The sequence below is a fragment of the Canis aureus genome, chromosome 15 (assembly GCF_053574225.1).
Source record: "Canis aureus isolate CA01 chromosome 15, VMU_Caureus_v.1.0, whole genome shotgun sequence".
Lineage (NCBI taxonomy): Eukaryota > Metazoa > Chordata > Mammalia > Carnivora > Canidae > Canis > Canis aureus.
The window spans coordinates 48768649-48787774 of NC_135625.1; the positions used below are offsets into that span (position 1 = coordinate 48768649).

The 19126-nt window shown below is 52.4% G+C and overlaps 1 protein-coding gene across 4 annotated transcripts in view; it reads right to left on the bottom strand.

Annotated features, from left to right (window-relative positions):
* DPP6 (dipeptidyl peptidase like 6) overlaps nucleotides 1–19126 on the bottom strand; it is an 823115-nt gene that overhangs the window by 60490 nt on the left and 743499 nt on the right. For all 4 annotated transcript variants that reach the window (XM_077849559.1, XM_077849557.1, XM_077849556.1 and 1 more), the window contains exons 11-16: nucleotides 17841–17964; nucleotides 16216–16254; nucleotides 11326–11433; nucleotides 9273–9364; nucleotides 8439–8486; nucleotides 6679–6797 (exon numbers count right to left, since the gene is read on the bottom strand). In XM_077849559.1, the coding sequence (XP_077705685.1) occupies nucleotides 6679–6797; nucleotides 8439–8486; nucleotides 9273–9364; nucleotides 11326–11433; nucleotides 16216–16254; nucleotides 17841–17964 (530 nt within the window). The remainder of the gene's footprint in view (nucleotides 1–6678; nucleotides 6798–8438; nucleotides 8487–9272; nucleotides 9365–11325; nucleotides 11434–16215; nucleotides 16255–17840; nucleotides 17965–19126) is intronic.

The following is a 19126-nucleotide window of genomic DNA, read 5'->3' on the forward strand; positions in this document are numbered from 1 at the left end:
TCTTGTTGCAGGGGATTGATACCAACCTATACGTCTGAAGCTAATAATATAGTTTTATCAATGAGGATACAGATTATTTATTATTTTTCTAGCCCTGGCCCATTATTTATAGTTATTTGAAATAATTTCAATGAAGGATAATATTTAATGCCTACATCGGGCCAGGGTGGAAGAGGGTACATCTGCTTAGAAATGTACACTGAAGGAGTGGGTATGAACCAGCCAGCATTAGCCCTGGGCCATTTTGGAGGGATCTAAAGCTATCTTCTCCTCATTCTAAAAGATGTATGACTAACAGCTGTGCTTCAGTTAGAAACCTTGGGCAACAAGCTTCCCTCGAGAAAATTTCTGTAGTGGTGTCTAGATTAGTAGGCATTTCCATTGCTTCCAGTGACAGGTATGTGGCATGTGGGCACCACCTCCTGCCTCACTGCTGCGTGTGGCAGACATGACCAACCAATCGTTCATGACGTTCTCTCTCACTGAGCTTGGACTTGGCCAAAGTATCCTTTGAGTCCACAGCACTGCAGCCAGTGACTTCCAGTGAAGTGGGGTCGGCCTGTGAGCCTGACTCCTATTTTTCATCCCTGCCCTTCATGGCTTTGTTTTGACTAAAACTCAGGGAGAACTAACATAACACCTCAGTGTGCATTTCCTCCCCCCTCAGTTACAACCCCCAGGGTCAGGATGTGGTATCTGGGAGCACTGGGAATCTGACAGAGTAAAGGCAGAGGGGAAATGGCACAGAGAGAGAAATTACCCAGGGCTGAAGTTAGAACACATGGTTCCTTCCTAAGTTCTGCCAAAAAATGGCTATGGAGGGCCCCTTTGGTATATGTACTCCTGAAACCACCAGGTTCTTCAATTCCATGCCTAACAAAGGGGTGACTTAAGGTTCTGTGATTTGGCAATCACAGTCACTTCTAGAACTTTCTACCCTGCTAATGAAAGGGCAGATCCAGGGCTTCCAGCCCAGTGTGGTATAAGATGATCATTCACATTTGGAAACAGTGAGTAAGGGATTTGCTTTGTTAATTTTGCAGAAGTGAACCATCTGTAGTACTAGCCTCATGTTCTAGACGCCGAGTCAGTAGCTGGTGGACATCCAAGACACTCTTCATTGATTACTAAGATGACAATGATGATGATGGTGACTGTGGTCACAACAATATTACTTGTCATTTATTACACATTTGCTATGCATCGGACACCATGCTAAGCACTCTACACTCATTATCTCCATCAATCCTGATAACAACTTTGTGAGACAGGTAGTGTTGCTGCCCTAATTTTCAAAATGGGGAAATGGAGGGTTTAGCAAGGCCAGCCAGTGTGCCCAAGTCACAAAGCTAGTGTGGAGGAGCCCAGCTTCTAGCTAGGTCTGTCTGATTCCATCCTTCACTGCTCTCTGTTTCTGTGATTTCTCTCTCTTGATGGCCCCGAGAGTGATGACAAAGCCCCAAGCATTTCATAGAACAGTAACTAGGAAAGAGTCACTTGCTTTACTTTAAGCTTACGTCATCATATTTTGTTTCAGTTTGACTTCAAGAGAGAGAAGTTTGGCTTGATAAATTAAGTGTCTGAGTCTATGGTCAAATGTCTTAACCATCGAGAAGTAGCTCCTAAATCACAACACTGTAGGGGGCTGGAGGCCAGAACTGCAGCAGGACTCATAACACAGGCTGTTCCATTTTTCACTCAGAACAGGAAGAAAAGCTCTAGTTCCATCCTGGGTTCCAAGAAAAAGAAGTTCATTCATTAATTAAAAAATAATAATAAAACTGTTTTGGTATGGAACAGTAAATGCCTGCTTCATGCACAGGTCCCGTTTTCCTGGTGGAGTTTAGGTGTTTCTTAGAAATAAGACTAGGTCCTTCTGACAAACTCGAAGGAAATGAATCATGCTTGTGGGATTCACTTTGAAGAGAAAAATCCAGTTCTCTAAACAGAGGCTATGATTGTAAAACTCAAATTATGTAAACGGGGTGCTTTGATTCAGTTGCTCAGTGGCTCTCGGAGTTGAATTCAGCTGGGGAGGAGGAAACCTTAACAACTTTTCAAAGCTCCACGTGATGTGAGTATTCATTTTGCCTTCTGACATGGAAGAAGAATTTCTGGAGAAAACATACACTTCTGCTATCATGCCTGTGTTATTTTCCAAAAATATGATTTAGATCCCAGTGCTTTCATCAGCAGCCCCTCTCATTCCTTCTAGAATGTGGCTAAGCCATTAGGATCAGTCTCTGTCACAAAGTCTAATGTGGCTGCCCTTAAATTTGTGTCTCTGAGAAAAATAGCAACAGAATTTCTTCTCTTTCTTACACAAGAAGGTGCTTTGGGTCACACAAGGGAGGTGTTGTGGGTTAACTGTGTCCTCCCCAAAAGATATGTTGCAGTCCTAACCCCAGTCCCTGTGGAGGTGAACTTATCTGGAAATAGGGCTTTGGAAATATGATCAAGTTAAGAAGAAGTTGACTAGAGTAAGGTGACTCCTCACCCACAGCAGGTGTCCTTACAAGGAGAGAGAGATTAGGGCCCAGAGACCCAGGGAGAAGGCCACATGCCTACGGAGGCCAAGATCGGGGTGGTGCCTCTACAGGCCTGGGAACACCGAGGATTGCGGCATCCCCAGAAGCTGGAGAGAGAGGCACAAAACCGGTCCCCTCTCAGAGTCTCCAGGAGCCATCAGTCCTGCAGACAACTTGCTTTCAGACTTCTGGCCTCCAGAATGGTGAGAGAATCCATGTCTGTTGCTCTAAGCCCACCCAGCTTGTGTTAATTTGCTATGGCAGCCCCAGGAAATGAATACAGAAGGTGTGAGTACTTTTTTCCTTAAACATGATCTTGGGGTTGTCCAAGGCTCGAAGGTGGATGTCATAGCTCTGCAAGGAGCACAGCCAGGCTTCTGAGCAGGTGCCCCAGGACAGCTGAGGAACAGTGACAGTGAATAAAAATCAACCCTTGCCTCAAGAAAGCTCTGGGGAAGGTACAGGTGCTCACCGAGCGATCAGAGACAAAGCACCGAAGTGTGAGACAGTCTGTTCAGCGTGTGGAACTCTAAGATCTCTTTGTGTTATAGCAGAAACTGCAAGGAATCAGAAATGGGAATAGAAACATAAAACATAAAGAATGTACTTCTCAAATTGTGAAGAGCTGAACAAATATTAGGTATTTCTATCATCATCCATCTTACAGGGTCTGTGAGAAGACCAGTAAGTGTATAAGCCAAAACCTTCGTGATATTTCTGGGAAAACCATTATAAAATGTTACATCCTAACAGTATTTTGGATGCATCTGGCTTCACTGCCAAACCCTAGAGATCTGGAGAGAAACCTAAACATCTATATATTAAATAGGTGGGTGAATTTCCACAAGGTTCTACTGTATCTGGTGTTCCTCATGCATGTACGCAGTGATCACCTGAATCCCTGTCTTGTAGATATGAATACTGGCACAGGTGGAAGGGGCCTCACTAGGTTAGGAGTGGATGTGAGCATTGCAGACATGACTCTTTACCTACGCTATTTTAACCTATTGTGTGCAAAAGTATAAAAAATAATTTATGCCTTTAAAATTTTTTACATAATAAAAATTCTTAAATGAATTAGAATGGCGCTGGGTGGCTCAGTCAGTTAAGCGTCTGCCTTTGGCTCAGCTCATAATCCCGGGGTCCTGGGATCAGTCCACACGTCAGGCTCCCTGCTCAGGGGGGAGTCTGCTTCGCCTTCTGCCCCTTCCCCACTCCTGTGGTTACTTGCTCTCTCTCTCTCTCTCTCTCTCTCCCCCCCTCTGGTAAATAAATAAAATCTTTTAAAAAAAGAGTGATAAAGAATTATAGAAATGACAAGCCTTGAGCAGGCACAGAATAAATGTTAAGGAAGCATCAGAGCAGACAGCACAGGATAATTAGCCTAAGGAAAAGGACTGTGATGATGAGGGTGGAGGTTACCCGTATGCCAGGGGAAGGATAATACACCAAAGGCCTAGTTACACAGCAGCGCTCACTGCAGACAAATGATGAGTGACAATCAGCTGGGATGGAGCTCCCAGGCCAAACACTGTCATGTAGGTTAAGGGGACAGGGCCACAGCAGACGACCTTACTAGAACCCATCACAATGGAAGGTGCACAGGTCGCAATTTCGCAATCCTACCCTATGGTCCCCAGCCTGGTGGACTCCCGAGGTGTCACGGCCTGTGGCTGCTCTGACTGAGCATTTGCTTTGCATGGTCAGTTCCAGCCTGTCCTAGTTCTAAACCCCCGGACTACAGCCTCCTCCTCCTCCGGCCAAACTGAATGGTTCACAACTCCCTGCGCCGGGGCCAAGCCGCTGTGAATGTGGAGCATTCACAGATTTCCCCTCCCCTAAATCCCCGAGAACCTCTAATGTCATCACATTTTCCTCAGCCCAAATGGGAAGGATTTTTTGTTGTTGTGACATCTTAGGGGCCACATCACTGCACCCAGCACTGCAAGAGTGGAGAAGGAAAGCCCCTAGAGCTAAGAGTGGGGACGTTATTTTGGTCAGAGGTTTATAGGCGTCTCCAAAGCAGCTTTGGGGTGTCAAAGAAAGACACAGGGGAAGAAGTTTAATACATGCTTCTGTGGGCTACACATTTGAGTCTACTTTAATCTCTGCTGAGAAATACGAGGTAAATAGAATTATTGAGACTTAGTTTTGGTTGTTTAATTGGACTTCTTCAATGCATGTCTCTGCTGGACAGGTGGGGGCTCACAGGTGGGGGAGACCCTCCACGTGATCTCAGTGCTCCTCTGGATGGACAGGGACTCACAGGCCAGGGGGACCCTCCACGTGATCTCAGTGCTCCTCTTCCTCTTCCTCTCTCCTGGTTACTGCACTTCACACTCTGACTCATGCCCTCACCTCATCTGAAGTGCCACCTCATCCATGAGGATTGATCCTTCTTCCCCAACACCCCCAAGCGATCAGATGCTCAGATAGTAGTCACTGTCTCCTGAAGCCTCACCCCACGGCAGGTAGCTGCACATTGGTGGTAGACAGTGGAGGCTGCTTGGCATCTGACCACAGGACCCTGACTAGCTTTTGTGGTGGCCAAATCCCTCCTCACCATGCCCTGGGTCTGAAGGTTGGCTGTTCTTGTCTTTGTACATTTACGTCATTTTAGAGAATCCCTTTTTAAAAATGAGGTTTTGATTAGGTTTTGGGGTGGACAAGGTTAATGTGGGCATTCAAGTTACTTAGCCAGAAAATAGGTTATCATAAATGAAGTATTTACAGAGATATTTTGTAGACAAGAGGGCTAGTGTATGCTACCCTTAAGATGAGGCAACGCACTAAATATTTAAATGGATTTTAAATGACGTATCCTTGTCTGGGATGTTCTTTGGATTCCCTTTGATTTCTCCCTTCTGTATTTTATCAGGACATTTCTGTGTTTTTAAGTTCCTTCCTTCTCCTGGAGACAAGACTGTGGATGTTGGATTGGGTGGCTCCCATCAGGCTGTCGTCTCAGCTCCTGGTGGTGTGGGCTCTGCCGCATAAACTTCCACATTTTCCCAAGTTGTAAGTTCCTAAAGATCTTGCTACGGGGCGGCAGGTGTCGCTGGCCTTGTATCCAGGAGACCTCAACACTGGTCCCTGTGCATCACGACTCACCAGGAGTCAGGGATCCACCAACCTCCTGTCCATTAACGAAGTGGACTGATGCTCGGGTTCTTTCCTGCTCTGGCCCCGTGACGTCAGCCCCTGGCTGTCTGCGTCCAGCACGCACAGGACAGAGGAGTCTGGTGCAGTAACCTTTGAGGGGTTTAAGGGGGCTAAAGTATTTCAGAGGCCCCCCATGTGTTTCTCCATTACCTTGGGAGAACGTCTGGGGCTGAGCCTGTGGTGGTCGAGGGGCTGAGTCATCCTGTTGTAAGGCTTTTCAAGATTTTCAAGACACTCATAAAAAGGATGAGCAGCTGGCAGAGGCTAACAAAGACAGTGCTCTAGCAAAATCTCCTCATTCTCCATCCACAACTTGCAGGACTAAATTGTTCCTGCCCTGGCTGGTTCCTCCTGGGATGTGTTCTTGTCCTCCGAGGTGATCTCAGCGGCTCTTCCTGGACACATACTTTGTAACCACCATACTTATTAGCACTTACTTTTTCATGGGTTCATACCTTATCCATCTGAGATATGAGGACAAGAAGCAAAGATACTGGTTTGTTCACCATGGGATGTGCCTGTGTGTGCTGACAGGTGTGTTCAGGAACTTTCTGGGATAAATTATCCACAAATTAAGTCACAGGTGAATAATTTTTTTTCCTCTCTGAGACTTCTTTTATATCACCTCCATCCTCACATATGCATACATAGAAGTTGATCTTTGAAACTCCTTTATTACGTTTATAAATAGCCTAGGTTCATCAAGGTGTGAGAGCTTACCCTCCTGCTTCCCAGAACTGCTTGCAGGAAGTGCACATGACCTTTAGGATTAAGTGGCACAGCATCTGTGGACACTGGTGGGCTGTAAAAACCCTCAGGGAGGGTGGGAGACCAACACTGCACCCGACCTACTCACGGGAGCCCTAGCCAGCTATTGGGCGGGCGCCCCCCTGACCTAGGATGTGCTCCCGCCATAGCCTCCCCAGCCAGCAGGTGCACCTGCCCACCGTGTCAGTGGCACTGAACTCGAAGCAGTCCTGCCACTTACCTTCACACTTGAGCAGGAAGAAATCTGCGCTGTGGCTGAAGGACGCGCTGAAGTAGGTACAGTTCTCCACCAGGTCACAGGACAGGCACTGCCTGTTGAAGTTGCCCACCGTGTTGGCGCTGGGGGAGTGAAGACAGCGCAGCATGAGCCAGCGGATGAGCTGCAAGCCCCCAGCTCAGCCCTACAGGCAGCTGGCTGCTTTCCTCCCACAGGTGCTCTGGGTTCCCTGACGCTGCCTGCTGGACCTCTCTCCTGTCTCCCTGGGAATGCCCCCGAATCCTCTGCTCTGTTATCACCCTCCTGTCCCCAACATGGAAGAGCTCGCAGCGCTCCTGCTCTACTGGTGCACACTCGGTCACCTGTGCACCTGTGCTTCTATCTGGGCCCATTTGACCCAGCATGAGGGGGCACTGTGCTTGGTGCTCTTATCTAGGACTTTGCACCCAGGCCCTTTGGAGAACAGGAGATGGCTTTCCGAATCTCAGGATTCTCTCAGAGGGCCCGGCACCAGTCAGGAGCCCCAGGGATGTGGGCTGGACCAAACTCTGGCTGCTCCGGGGCTGGTCCCCCCGCAGAGTTACACAGAGAGGTGGTGCTTCTCGCTCGGCGGGGCCAGGGGTGCAGGAACCCCAGGACCACCCTGATCAAGCACAATTTCATGCCAAGAAGGCCTGAATGTGTTTCCAAAAAGGAAGCTATGGCAGAGTCCTGGCACACACCTGGAGGGAGTCCCTGCCTGAGCACCATGCAGGGGAAGCGTCCATGCTAAGCCCAGGTCCCACAAGAAAGCTGTCTATAGGGCAGAGGATGGTTTGTGCCACAGGACAGCCTTCGAGCATATGCATAGGGCAGAGAGAAAGGGCAGGTGGCCTGCCTTGGTCACCTTCCCTTCTGTGGGTGACAGGACAGATGGAAGTTATCCTGGCGGACCGGCATGACTACAGGGAGAAGTGAACCTGTGACCCCATGGATTTGCCGGAGTTTTCTTCCCTCTGAAAGGACTCCCCTGAGCCGCCCTTTTACACCCTCAGCATACGCCCTGGGGGTGGGGGGACACACTGGTCCACCTGCCCGACAGGGCTTCTCCGGGTCCTTGCCACGGGGAGGGGAGCTGGCGTCGGCTCCATCCAGACTGTGAGTCACCCTCTCGGGCCCTAGGTGTGCAAGTAGCCCACAGCCAGCTGCCACCTCCTCCTAGTCTGGAAAGCATCAAGGAGGGAAGTTGCCCTATGTCCACCTCCGGGGATCCTGCCTCAGAGCCTGACACGTGCTCTAGGGGGAATAGTCTCTGAGGCAGATGGCAGGACTCAACCCTGAAGAGGACAGGCCCTGGGAGAAGTTTCCGTCCCAGGATTCAGACGGCTCCCTGCTCCGCCTTCTCTGAGGTTCTGAACTGACCGCGGTCCCGGCAGGTCGGCCACGATGACTAGATGCGGCCTCCTCCCCACCCGGCCTCCAGCACCACCTGACCAGACCTGTCTTCCACCAACCCTCAACTCATATTTGGAGAGCCGAGAGACGGAAAGACCACCGTTGACCAACACAAGAAAGCGAGGCAGGGAGCTTGTTTGACAAAAGCAGAAAAAGAAAATAAAGCCTCAAATACGGTGGTCTCCACAGGTCTTGCCCTTGGGCTCAGGGACTGTACAGAGACACCCCATGGAGGGTTTGCGTGGTGCCTCCCCTACCCCTTGGGGCTCGGGGCGAGCTGACCCAGCCACTGCCCTGCCAAGGTGAGCCCCGGGGGAGCCCCCACGTACCTGTAGAGCTGCCGCCTCCGGGGCAGATCTTCGGTGCTCAGGAAGTAGCTGCAAAGACCAGGCCAACAGGGATTAGTGGGCTCCGGGGGGGCTTGCTCTGTGTGCACACATTTCCTGGGGACTTCTGTCCGTGCAGGTACACAAGGTGCATGGGGACAGGACCAATCCTCTGGCTCAGGCCCAGCGCCCTGGGCGTGTGCATGTGGGCAGGGAGAGCCATACACTTGCTGCCAGGGCTCTGTGGGGCTGGAGAGGGGGGTGGGCGGTGGGGTAGGGCTGGGGGTCAGGATGGTGGTGGCATGGCCCCTGATTCAGGTGGGGAATTTCTCTACAAGACTGTTAGCCCCAAGAGGGCTAGGACCCGTCCAGGTAATCCCGTAGAGCTTCATGACGTCAGGGGCGTGCTTTTCACCAGCCACTGGGAGCGTGGGTGGGAATGTGGACTCTGGTGGTGGGATCAGGGGAGGGCCAGGCCTCTACCCTCTGAGCCGAGTCCTAGTCCCCCAATACCATCTGAGTAGCTGCAGTCAGTGACTTAATCTCTCTCTGTCTCAGTGGACTTGTGTTTGGACCAGGGAAGTAGTAAAGCACCCATGGGGCTGCCGTGTGAAATGAGATGATGCACCTGAGGCACTGTGCACGGTGCCTGGAGCCCACTGACAGCAAACAGACGGCCACCCCGACTCACCCCACGAGCTGGCTGCTCAGCTACCTCTGATCAGAGTCTGGCGATTTTGGAAGTGGGGCCCTTGAGAAACCAGACCCAGCGAGACCTGTCTGCCGGGAAGTAGAGGCCGCGTCTTGCAGCGGTGGCCGGCCCTGGGCCCTACTCACATCTTATCCCGCTTCTCGTCATAGGACAGGATCTTGGTCACATCCCAGTCTCCAGAGGTGATGGACTGTATGTTGTCATTGCTGCTGTTGGGCTGGAACACAGATAGGACATGGGGGTGCTGGCAAGCCTGGCCCACGCTTACACTACAGGCCCAGCGTCGCAGGGTGGGGAGCCTCTCCGTGGGGGTGCCATCTGCCCTCCACCACCCCCGCCCCGCCTTCTCCCCAGAGGGGGGCTTGGATCCAGCCCAGCTCCAGAGCCTCAGTGACCCCCCCAGGCCCCAGCCCTTTCCCCTTCCCTGAATGTTGGCAACACAGAGACCAGCAGAGTCCCTGTCGCCCGGTATGGTGCTGGCCAGTGCCTCCAACCACGACACAGGTGTCAGAGAGGCATCAGTGCTGCATGGGCTGCCGAGGATCCTCTTTAAAATCTGTCAATGTCATTAGTGGAGTCATTGTTATGGGGAGACTGGGAGGGAAGACAAGTATGGGGAAAGGGAGTAAACAGGGCCAGAAAACAGAGGGAAGGAAGGGAAGAAAGGGAAGGAAGGGAAGGGGAGAAGGAGGAGGGGAGAGAGGAGGGAGGGGAAGAGGGAGAGGAGAGAGGGGAGAGGAGGAAAGAGGGGGAGGAGGATAGAGAGGAGGGGGAGGGGAAGGAGAAGGGGAGGGAGGAGGAGGGAGGAGGGAGTGGAGGATACCTGTCTGTCATTCTCTGCCATGATTTACAAGGATGGTCTGAGGGGGTCTTACTGAGGGTCTTACTTTCTCCCCAGTAGGTAATCCTGACAATAAACATGAAGGAGGGAGGCTCGGCCATCTCGGGGGGGGGGGGGGGCATATGATCTGGAAGGGCACGTGGAAGAGGCGGGGTGAGTGGCAGGTGCCGAGGGAGGAGGTGGGAATGGGCTGGTGAGTGAGTCAGGTGGGGCCTGTGGGGTCCGGGGAGAAGGGGGAGCCTGCGGGGGGCAGGGGTTCTGGAGGGCGGGGGCTGGGGGCTCCCGGGGGGCCCGCCTGGGCACAGGCCCTGTCCCCTGTCCTGCAGGACTGTTTCGGGGGCTCAGTAATGCCGATCACGCACATGAACTCAGGGCGAGGCCGAATCAAACAGGAAGGGCCTGGGGGCGGGTCCGGTGGTGGTAGTGGGGTGCTGGAGCCCGAGCACGCCTGGGTCACCCCCACCCTCCACTCCCTCGGTGGGGGCCCCTCGGTGGGCTTCTTCTGAAACCCCCTCCCGGCCCCACCTGAACACCAGCCTTCTACTTACTGGCCACGGAAGGTTGTCGCTGGCTATTTGGAATCAAATCTTATTCACCTATCCTGGCTCCCAAATGACCTAAGCTGCTTCAGCAATGGGATCCACACCCGGAAGATGAGGGTTGCGGTCATGGAGCTGCCATACCCTCTCTCCACCTTCTGGCTAAGGGCCGAGGTCCCCGAAAACTCAGTGCCAGGGGAGCATCTGAGCCGCAGGTGGGCAGCTCCCCTGGGGTGACCGTTCCCGGACAAACGGCATTCACCCGGCTCTCGGCTTTTTTTTTTTTATTAAGGATTTTATCATTTTTTTAAGAGGGAGAGAGAGTGAGCATGAACAGGGGAAGTAGCAGAGGGAGAAGCAGGCTCCCCACTGAGCAGGGAGCCTGATGCAGGACCCTGGGATCACAACCTGAGGGCTGCATATGAAGGCAGTGGGCCCCCGGCCCTGGGGTTGGGGGTGAGGGGACAGCCCAGCCAGTGGGGAGGAAGGGTTGAGGGCACAGGATTGTTGGTCAAAGTCATAGACCTGAGTCCTCGGGTCCTACAGCCTCCTGTGACATTGTCAGCAGTGTCATCGTCATATCTCTGAGCCATCACAGAAAGGGCTAACTCAACCCCCTGCCCTGAGCAAGACCCCTGGACTTTGCGAGGGCCCCTTCCTGCCCTGCCTTCAGGAACCTACTTTCCCGTTCCTGACCTGGGGCTCACCCCGGGGTCCTTGCAGATGCCAAGGGTCCTCAGAGCACTTGCCACCAGGGGCTGTCACCAGCACAACAGTTTCAGAAACTGTCGTGATTACCTGGGACGAGGACACGGTGATGTGATAAAATTTTCCTTGTCCCCCCTGTGGGATGGCTCGGACGAAGAAGAACTTCCGGCCATCCTTGGAGAACACCGGCTCTTCATTCTGGGGATGAAAGCAAAGGATTAACGTCTACAAAAAAAAAAAAAAAAAAAAAAAAGGCTTCATTCTGTCTTAAAGAGGTTTATCACGATGAAATACATTTGGAGATGCATTTTTAAAAAAGATTTTATTTATTTATTCATGAGAGACAGAGAGAGAGAGAGAGAGAGAGAGAGAGGCAGAGACCAGGCAGAGGGAGAAGCAGGCTCCACGCAGGGAGCCCAATGTGGGACTCAATCCCGGGACCCTGGGATCACGCCCTGAGCTGAAGGCAGATGCTCAACCACTGAACCACCCAGCTGTCCCTTGAAATGGATTTTCTATGTAATTTCTGATGAGAGACACAGTGGAAAGAATAAATGGTGTGTGGGGGCCTTTGGTCTCCTTGGGAATCACCAAACTTTCCACCTCCAGGGAGAAGAGGAAGATCGAGGAATAAGCAGAGGCAGACAGAAGGACATCCCTTCGTCTATGGAGCGTCAACAGAGTGGACCTGTGTGCACAGGCTCACGGGAAGGGCTGGGCAGCACCTGCTGTCTCTGGGGAAGGAATTCCAGACTGGATTTAAAGCTGAGGCCTGCAGAGTGCTGCCCCCATGTCTGCGCGGGCCCCCAACACCGCGCAGCGCGGCTCAGCCCCACCCGCCCTGGGGCCTAGCCGCAGCCTCAACATGGAAAAGGCATTTTGCTACAGCAGCACCCCGGTATCTCTGCAGCTCCAGCTTGGAAGTTTCCATCCGTGAACGCCAATTAGTTGGCTACGATATATATTTTCTGATTCAAGGAGCTCCACGCTAACGCAGGCTGAGAACAAATGGTAAATAGGCCCCAGCTGGCGCCGGGAGCGCACATTTCCCGGCAATGAGTGACTGCGTACACGCAAATGCGATGTGCCCAGAGAAATAAACTAACATGTGATTAAAATGACATTTAATCTTCATGAATATTTGCAATAAAATGAAACCTTTAATCTGCAAATATTTATTTTTCTATTTAGAGCTGGCAGCGTGGTATTTAAAAGCGGGGGAACGGGAAAACGAGCGGTGACTGGCTTTTTCAACGTACTTCTATTTGCCAACTGCAGGGCAGATACTGCAATACTGCCTCGGTTTTCTGAGGGAAACGTTTGCACTTTTGGCAGAGAAAAATACTCTGAATAAAGGTAATAAATCATTAATTCCGGCCAGACGCTTTGCTTTCACACTGAGAAGGCCCCTCACCATTTGATGTCATCTTTACACGGACCAGGGAGCGTGCCGCACCGGCCCCAAGCCTCTCGGAGACCCTGTTTCTTGGGCAGTAAATGTATTCTCGGTGAGAGAGTGCGATGGTTTTTGAGGAGGGGCCCCAGGTGTTAATCCCACCTCTGGCCCTCATGGGTTTTAGGGGAACGTTCTAGTCTCTCTGGGTAGGACAGGGAGCCCACACCACTTGGTGAAGCAGGTTGGTGAAGGAGGAGTCCTTCTCATTGGGGAGAGACTCTTCATGAGCATTTGTAGCCCATCTGCCAGTTCCTTCCAGAGAGTGGTTTTGGTACGCTCACCTTGCCCGATCTCCCAGCCTGGAATTTGAAATCACAAAACCAAAACTCTGGTGAAAGAAGAAAGACTATCAGATGTTGGCCCATTAGACCAACTCTTCAACCAGAGGATGGGTTCCAGAGCTTTACGGAAAATCCCTGTGGATCAGCATCAGGGCTGATGTTGTGAGGTCTCGGGTGGTGATGGCATGTGCGTATGTGGGAGGAGGAGCAGGGCCTCTAGAATATTCCCAGGACAGAGAGAACTGGGTGGGCCTTCACTCATGGGACACATACATGTTCTCCTCCTTTGTTGGCTCATGGGGATCCGTGTGGGGTCCATGCTGCGGCCTCGACAAGGATGGGGAGGAGACGAGAGGTGGGGAGGCTCAGGTCTGCTCCAGCCCACCCCCTGTTCCCAGAGCAGGAGACCAGAAGACCGCAGATCTAAGCAGACGGAATCCCTGAGGTCGATTGGGCTTCTCAGACTCTGGGGCTCCCAAACGACACCGCGTCCTGCTCCACCTGGTGCAGTGCCTGTGCCCGGAGCAGCAGGCAGACAGCTATAAGCCTTGAACACGTTCCTAATTCACCCTCCAGGGCCTCACAGTATCACGAAGGACATGGAGACACTATAGATGATTTTTGAAAGGCAGGATCCAGAAATTCCTTTCTGAAATTCTCCTTGAAAGGTCAGGAGACACTGCTGATGCTGGACTTTCCTCCCGCCACTGGAGCTCTGTGTTAGGGATGCCCCGAGAAACCAGGGCCTCCCCACACTCCCCGGGCAAGGCGGCTCGCTGGGCCACCACCAAGTCCCACTCCTTGCTCCAGCCCCGCCAAGACCGCTGACACTCGAACACACTGGACCAGACCCAGGAAAGCACCACTTTGGAGGAAGTGATTCCTTTATAGGACCTGCCATCCTACACTCAAAACAGCATGCCGTATTTTTTTCAGTGGCTGTCTTAAACACGGTAGCTGTTTGTCAGTGAATGCCTTAAAGTCTGTATTTACACATTCATGCTCCTTTTTAAGTGCTGACTTGATTTTGCTCACTTGATTTTCCCACGTCGCATCCCGGCGGTCCGTCTGGAGCGTGGCTGGTGTCCACCTTGTGTCCTCAGGTGGATGACAAGACGCGCCGCTGATAGAAACAGAAACACCCCGTTGCTGATGGTGTCTCTACAGCCCCTCTGCAGCACGGACAAAGAGGCCAGCACGGCAGCTTGGCCATGCGGCCTTCGGACCCTGACGCTCAGCCAGGGGCGGCGGGAGGACAGGGGAGCCGCCGTGCACCCCCAGCTCCCTGAGAACACCACACTGCTGGGCCACCTCCAAGTCCCACTCCTTGCTCCAGCCCTGCCAAGACCTCTGACACTCGAACGCACTTGCTGGACATGTTTGAGGTTTACTTTTGGTTGCTACACATTGGATGCATGTGCATGTCTCATCTCCCTTTCCTCCCTGTGGATTGTTAAGAGCTGCTGCTCTAGGAGATCCATTTTTCAAAGGAACGTGTTGGGGCAAAATTCACATAAAATAAGACAAAACATTTTAATAAAAGCAAATAATTTAGGGGCCCTTAGTGTATTCAAAACTTTGTGCAACCATCACCTGTGTCTGGTTCCAGAACGTTTCTATCACCCCATGCTCTTGAGGCTGTTAGCCCTGTCCCCTGTCCCTAGCCCCACCAGCCAGCAAACAGCTGTCTCTGCAAACTCATTTGTTCAGGACATGTCATATTCACGGCATCACACAATGGGTGTTTTTTGTTGTTGTTGTTCTGGTTCTTGTCCCTCTGCGGAATATTCTTAGCTGCACCACTCAAGATGGCCAAAAGGCAGAGACAACCCAAAGCCCACCAACAGATCAATGAACGGTGGTCTCTCCATTCAACAGAGTATCGTTCAGCCACAAACAGGAAGGATGTTCTCGCGCTTGCCGACCAGGGGCTTGGGTGAAGTACCTGATTCCATTCTGAAATCCACACAGCCCAGGGGGTTGCTTGGTATGATCCAAACGTGTAGATCAGACGACCGTATGGGTAAGGGATTCTCTCCTGAGTCTCTCACGGCAGCCTCCCAGACATTCTATCTGATACAAGAAGGGTGTCACACATGTACCCGACACCTGTGCTCTTGTCTCGGGCCCTGGGGGCTTTGGGGAGCTCCACAGCTCAATGCCAGCCCCCTCCCCAAGCTCACACCTTACACAGTGCTCCAGCACATGCTCCTTCCTGTTATTTTCTTGGCTGGGACTTGGCACCCAGACATACATGTAGGAAACGGGAGTGGGCCTCTGGGCTAGTCCTCTTCCAGGTGAGGCAGGTGAGGAGGGCAAGGAGGGTGAGGAGGGGTTATTGAATAACCGATCATGCCCACTTGTGAGGCTGCCCCCCTTCTCCTCCTGGAATGACTGATGGAAGGTGGAGACGGATGGTGGATTCTAAACACAGAGGAGGGTCCCTGTCAGGCTGCATTTGCCTGTCACATCCATAAGTGGGATGCCTGTGTCTGCTCCGCCTTGGTTCTTGACTCTCTGACCTGGTGGGACATTCCCCACACATTTCCAGGCAGTGTTGGTGCCCATAGGTTGGGTAGGAAGGAAGGAAGTTAGTAAAACTCTCTCACCTATTCTTTGCCAGGGTCAAAGAGCAACAAGGACAGAAAAAAATAGTGTGGAGAGCTTTGTGATTCTGTGGCAGTTTGACTTTTCTTTTGTGATGGGGGCAGAGGGCACCCCCATCAGCCTCTCCCACAAATCTCAAGACCTCAGAGTCCGTTTCACATGCATTACTGGCCTGAGTCGGGACGGGAAACCCAGGGGGGCCAGGAGGCCAGGTCCCCGGGAAGGCCCAGGGTGAATGGCAGTGGAGTCCGCCTCCCACGAGACACCCACGAGCATGTGTGGACAGAAACGGGACCACTGCCACATTTTCCTTTCCTTTGGCTGTGGTAGAGTAGACTGAGGCGACTTTCATGGACTTGTCCTAGCTTCCCAGGAGGCTGTCACTTTGAGAACTGAGATCTCGCCAAGAGAGCTCAAGGCCATTGCCCGTGGCTCTGTGGTTCCATCGTGGGAAGTGGCGGCAAGAAGGGCCAAGCGGCCCCCACCACACCCCAGAGCCAGGAAGCTTGGCAGCTCCACCTGGGGATCTACCATGAGAAGCCACCCAGCCATGAGAACTCAGAAAGCCACCCTGTGGTGGCGGACCTGGTGGCTGGTGTAAACGGAGAACGTGACGAGTCAGACATGAAGAGTTACCTGTCTGTGAAGCCAGGCTTCGCTCTCATCCTCGTGTTTCTGAAATGAAATAAGAGCATTAGGGAAAGGATTTTTTGCCTGTTTTTTGTCTGTGACCAGCAGTGCAGAAACAATTTGATTCCCCTACACAGCAGCTGCACACACACACACACACACACACACACACACGCAGAGCCGAGGCCTGCCTGGGGAGGAGGCACCCCGCTCTCCGCCAGGTCTCGGTTATGGCTCCCAGCCCAACACAAGTGTCCCTGAACAAGAAAACACAACTTTCCCCAGCAATGAGAACATATCCATGGGTTAGGAATCCTTAGGACAATGTCCACACAGGAGCCCATTTTGGAGCAAGTCTCTAGGCTACGGCGCTGCAGGGACTTATATGTGCTCCTGTGGGTGTGTGTGGATACTTCTCTGATTTCCAGTTCACAGCTCTGGGTGATGATCCTGGTAGCCCAAAAAAACCAAAGGGGCTGAAAGTGTACATGAAGAGTCGGTCTCCCAGAGCTGCATGGAAGGATGCCTAATGGAGGACAAAACAATACCCAAAACACCTGTTTTACAGCTCTGCAGCGGGGGGCCTGCTCCGGGCACTGGTCTGGCCTCCAGAAAGGGCTTCCCTTGTCCGCAGATCCGCGTCAGGAAGGGGTCCCCATGCTGACACACAGGTTGGGTGTAGACGAGACAAGGTATACATCCTGGCTCCCTGGCTGTGTGTCTGCTCACTCCCTCCCTCCCTCCTTCCCAATCTGCTCTCAATCATATGGAACAACAGGTGCATCACTGGCCCACCTGAGGCCATTGGGTCACTCAGCTCCCCTCAACCCTGTGCTTGGTGCAATGAGAGCTGCTGCCTTCGGGCCTCCCCAGCCACAGCAAAGGCGCCCTGCCTGCCTTTCGCCTCCCTCTCTGGGAAAGAGGAACTTATGGTCCTAGGAGGAGTTTCTGAAACTCCTGAATGTATCTGAAACCAGCCTGGATGTATTAATGGGGTTTAATTGATTATTTCTTCTTCTTCTTCTTCTTCTTCTTCCTCTTCCTCTTCTTCTTCTTCTTTTTTTTTTTTTTTTTTTTTACCTAGCACTAGGAAATCTACCTCTTAGGGCTAGACCTGCAAGTGTGGAGCACCCCCCCTCCCCAGGAACCTTTTTGGCCTCAGTGATGACTTTCAGAGATAGAAGCCAGCCCACCCAGGGGCCAACCCATCCCAGGTTCCCCCAACCACGGCTTGGTCAGATGGAGGACAGAGCTCACAAAAAGGGGAAGCAGGCTTGCAGGGCTGGGGCCTCAGGGACCCCTTCCGCTCTCTGATGTCAACTGGAGGACAAGGGGAATGCTCAACACAGGATAGAGTGGGCCCAGATAAAGGGGAAGAACACATCTGCGGACCAGGTCCCAACCTGGGGCCCCTTGGGTCACTGATTGCATTAGCCACGAGTGTTGCAGCAGTGTCTGATTCACCACCAGGTGGCACCAACACCAAGGCTGGCGCAGCTTCCTGAGGAGCCTGCATCCTGGGAGTCCAAGCACAGGGACCCAGCCAGCCCCCAGCCTCCAACGCCCCAAAGACACCAGGGACACTGCCTCCTGTACCTTTGTGCAGACCCCAGGGACGCCGCCTCCCATACCTTTGTGCAGACCCCAGTGGTGGCGTCGCAGAGGGTGAGGATGGACACGTTCTGCGCCCGGCTCAGCCAGTTCACTGCCACCTTCGTGCTGGTGGCCCATTTCACCATGGTGATGTAGTACTCCCTGAAAACACCCAAACAGAGTGCATCAGCAGACCCCACAGGAACCAGGAGACCCGCACATCCCAGCCCTGGGCGCTGGGCCAACAACGGGGGATGGACACGTCGCTTGAGGCTCTGAGACGGGGCTTCTCAAGAAGGCGACTCTGATGGGAAGCCAGCTCACTGAGGCAGTGAAGTGAGCCACACAGAAGCCCCTGGAACCCTTGAGGGCTGCGTGTAAAGTGCACACTTGTCAAGAGCAGCTGTCCCATCAGCCCACAGGCTGATGGCATCTGGGTCCTGCTCTGTGGGTTTTAGGAGTCATGTTGCAGCTAGCGCTGACCCACTGCCTTGATTTTCATGCCATGGCCCCGGCAAACACACAACTCTGGCTCGCTGGAGGCAGCAAGGGGGTCGCATGAGGGGCTGACAGAGCCAGAGCCAGGAAGGGCTTGGAGAGAGAGAGGCACTCACTCAGTGTGAGCTGCTGGAAAAACACCTGGGGCACGCAGAGGAAGGCTCGGGGCTCCCTCTCCTGTAAAGGCGAAACACCCAGGGACGTTCGCCAGCTAATTAGGGAAATTGGTTCATGGCTCTGGGCATTCGGCAGATTTGGTTGGATATCCCAGATGTCACATGCCTGCTTTTATCCAAACCTGAAAATACCATGGTGTTCTAGGCTACCCTGTACTTAGCACGAGGGGTGCTGGGGTTGCTGACAATGAATTCAACCACCCAGAGCCCTTCAAAATCGGGCTTTTAGGGAAAAAAATATGCTAAAGAGGAACAAGAAAAGACAAACAAGCGCCCGAAAGATTATCCCTAGGTGAATTCTGAGAATGTTCTAGAGGCCAGCTAACCCTGTTCCATCACCTACCCCATCCATATCTATAATGAGATCTATTGTTCAGAATGATTACTTTGTGGTCTTACAAGATCCTTTATCACCGAAGACGGCAGCACATTCACTAGACAATGCCTCACTGGCTGGAGAGGACCATGCGTATACCCAATGATTATTTTCAACAGAAAGGCCTAAATCACCAGGTGCTTTCAACAAAGCTTTGGTTAACGAGGGGAGGAGATTAAATTGCTGTGTTCCCTATTTCTCAAATCCACCGGTTAATCAAATCTTCAAATATGTTAACCTAAGTCAGGAGCTGACTCAGGCTGCCACTCCTGTG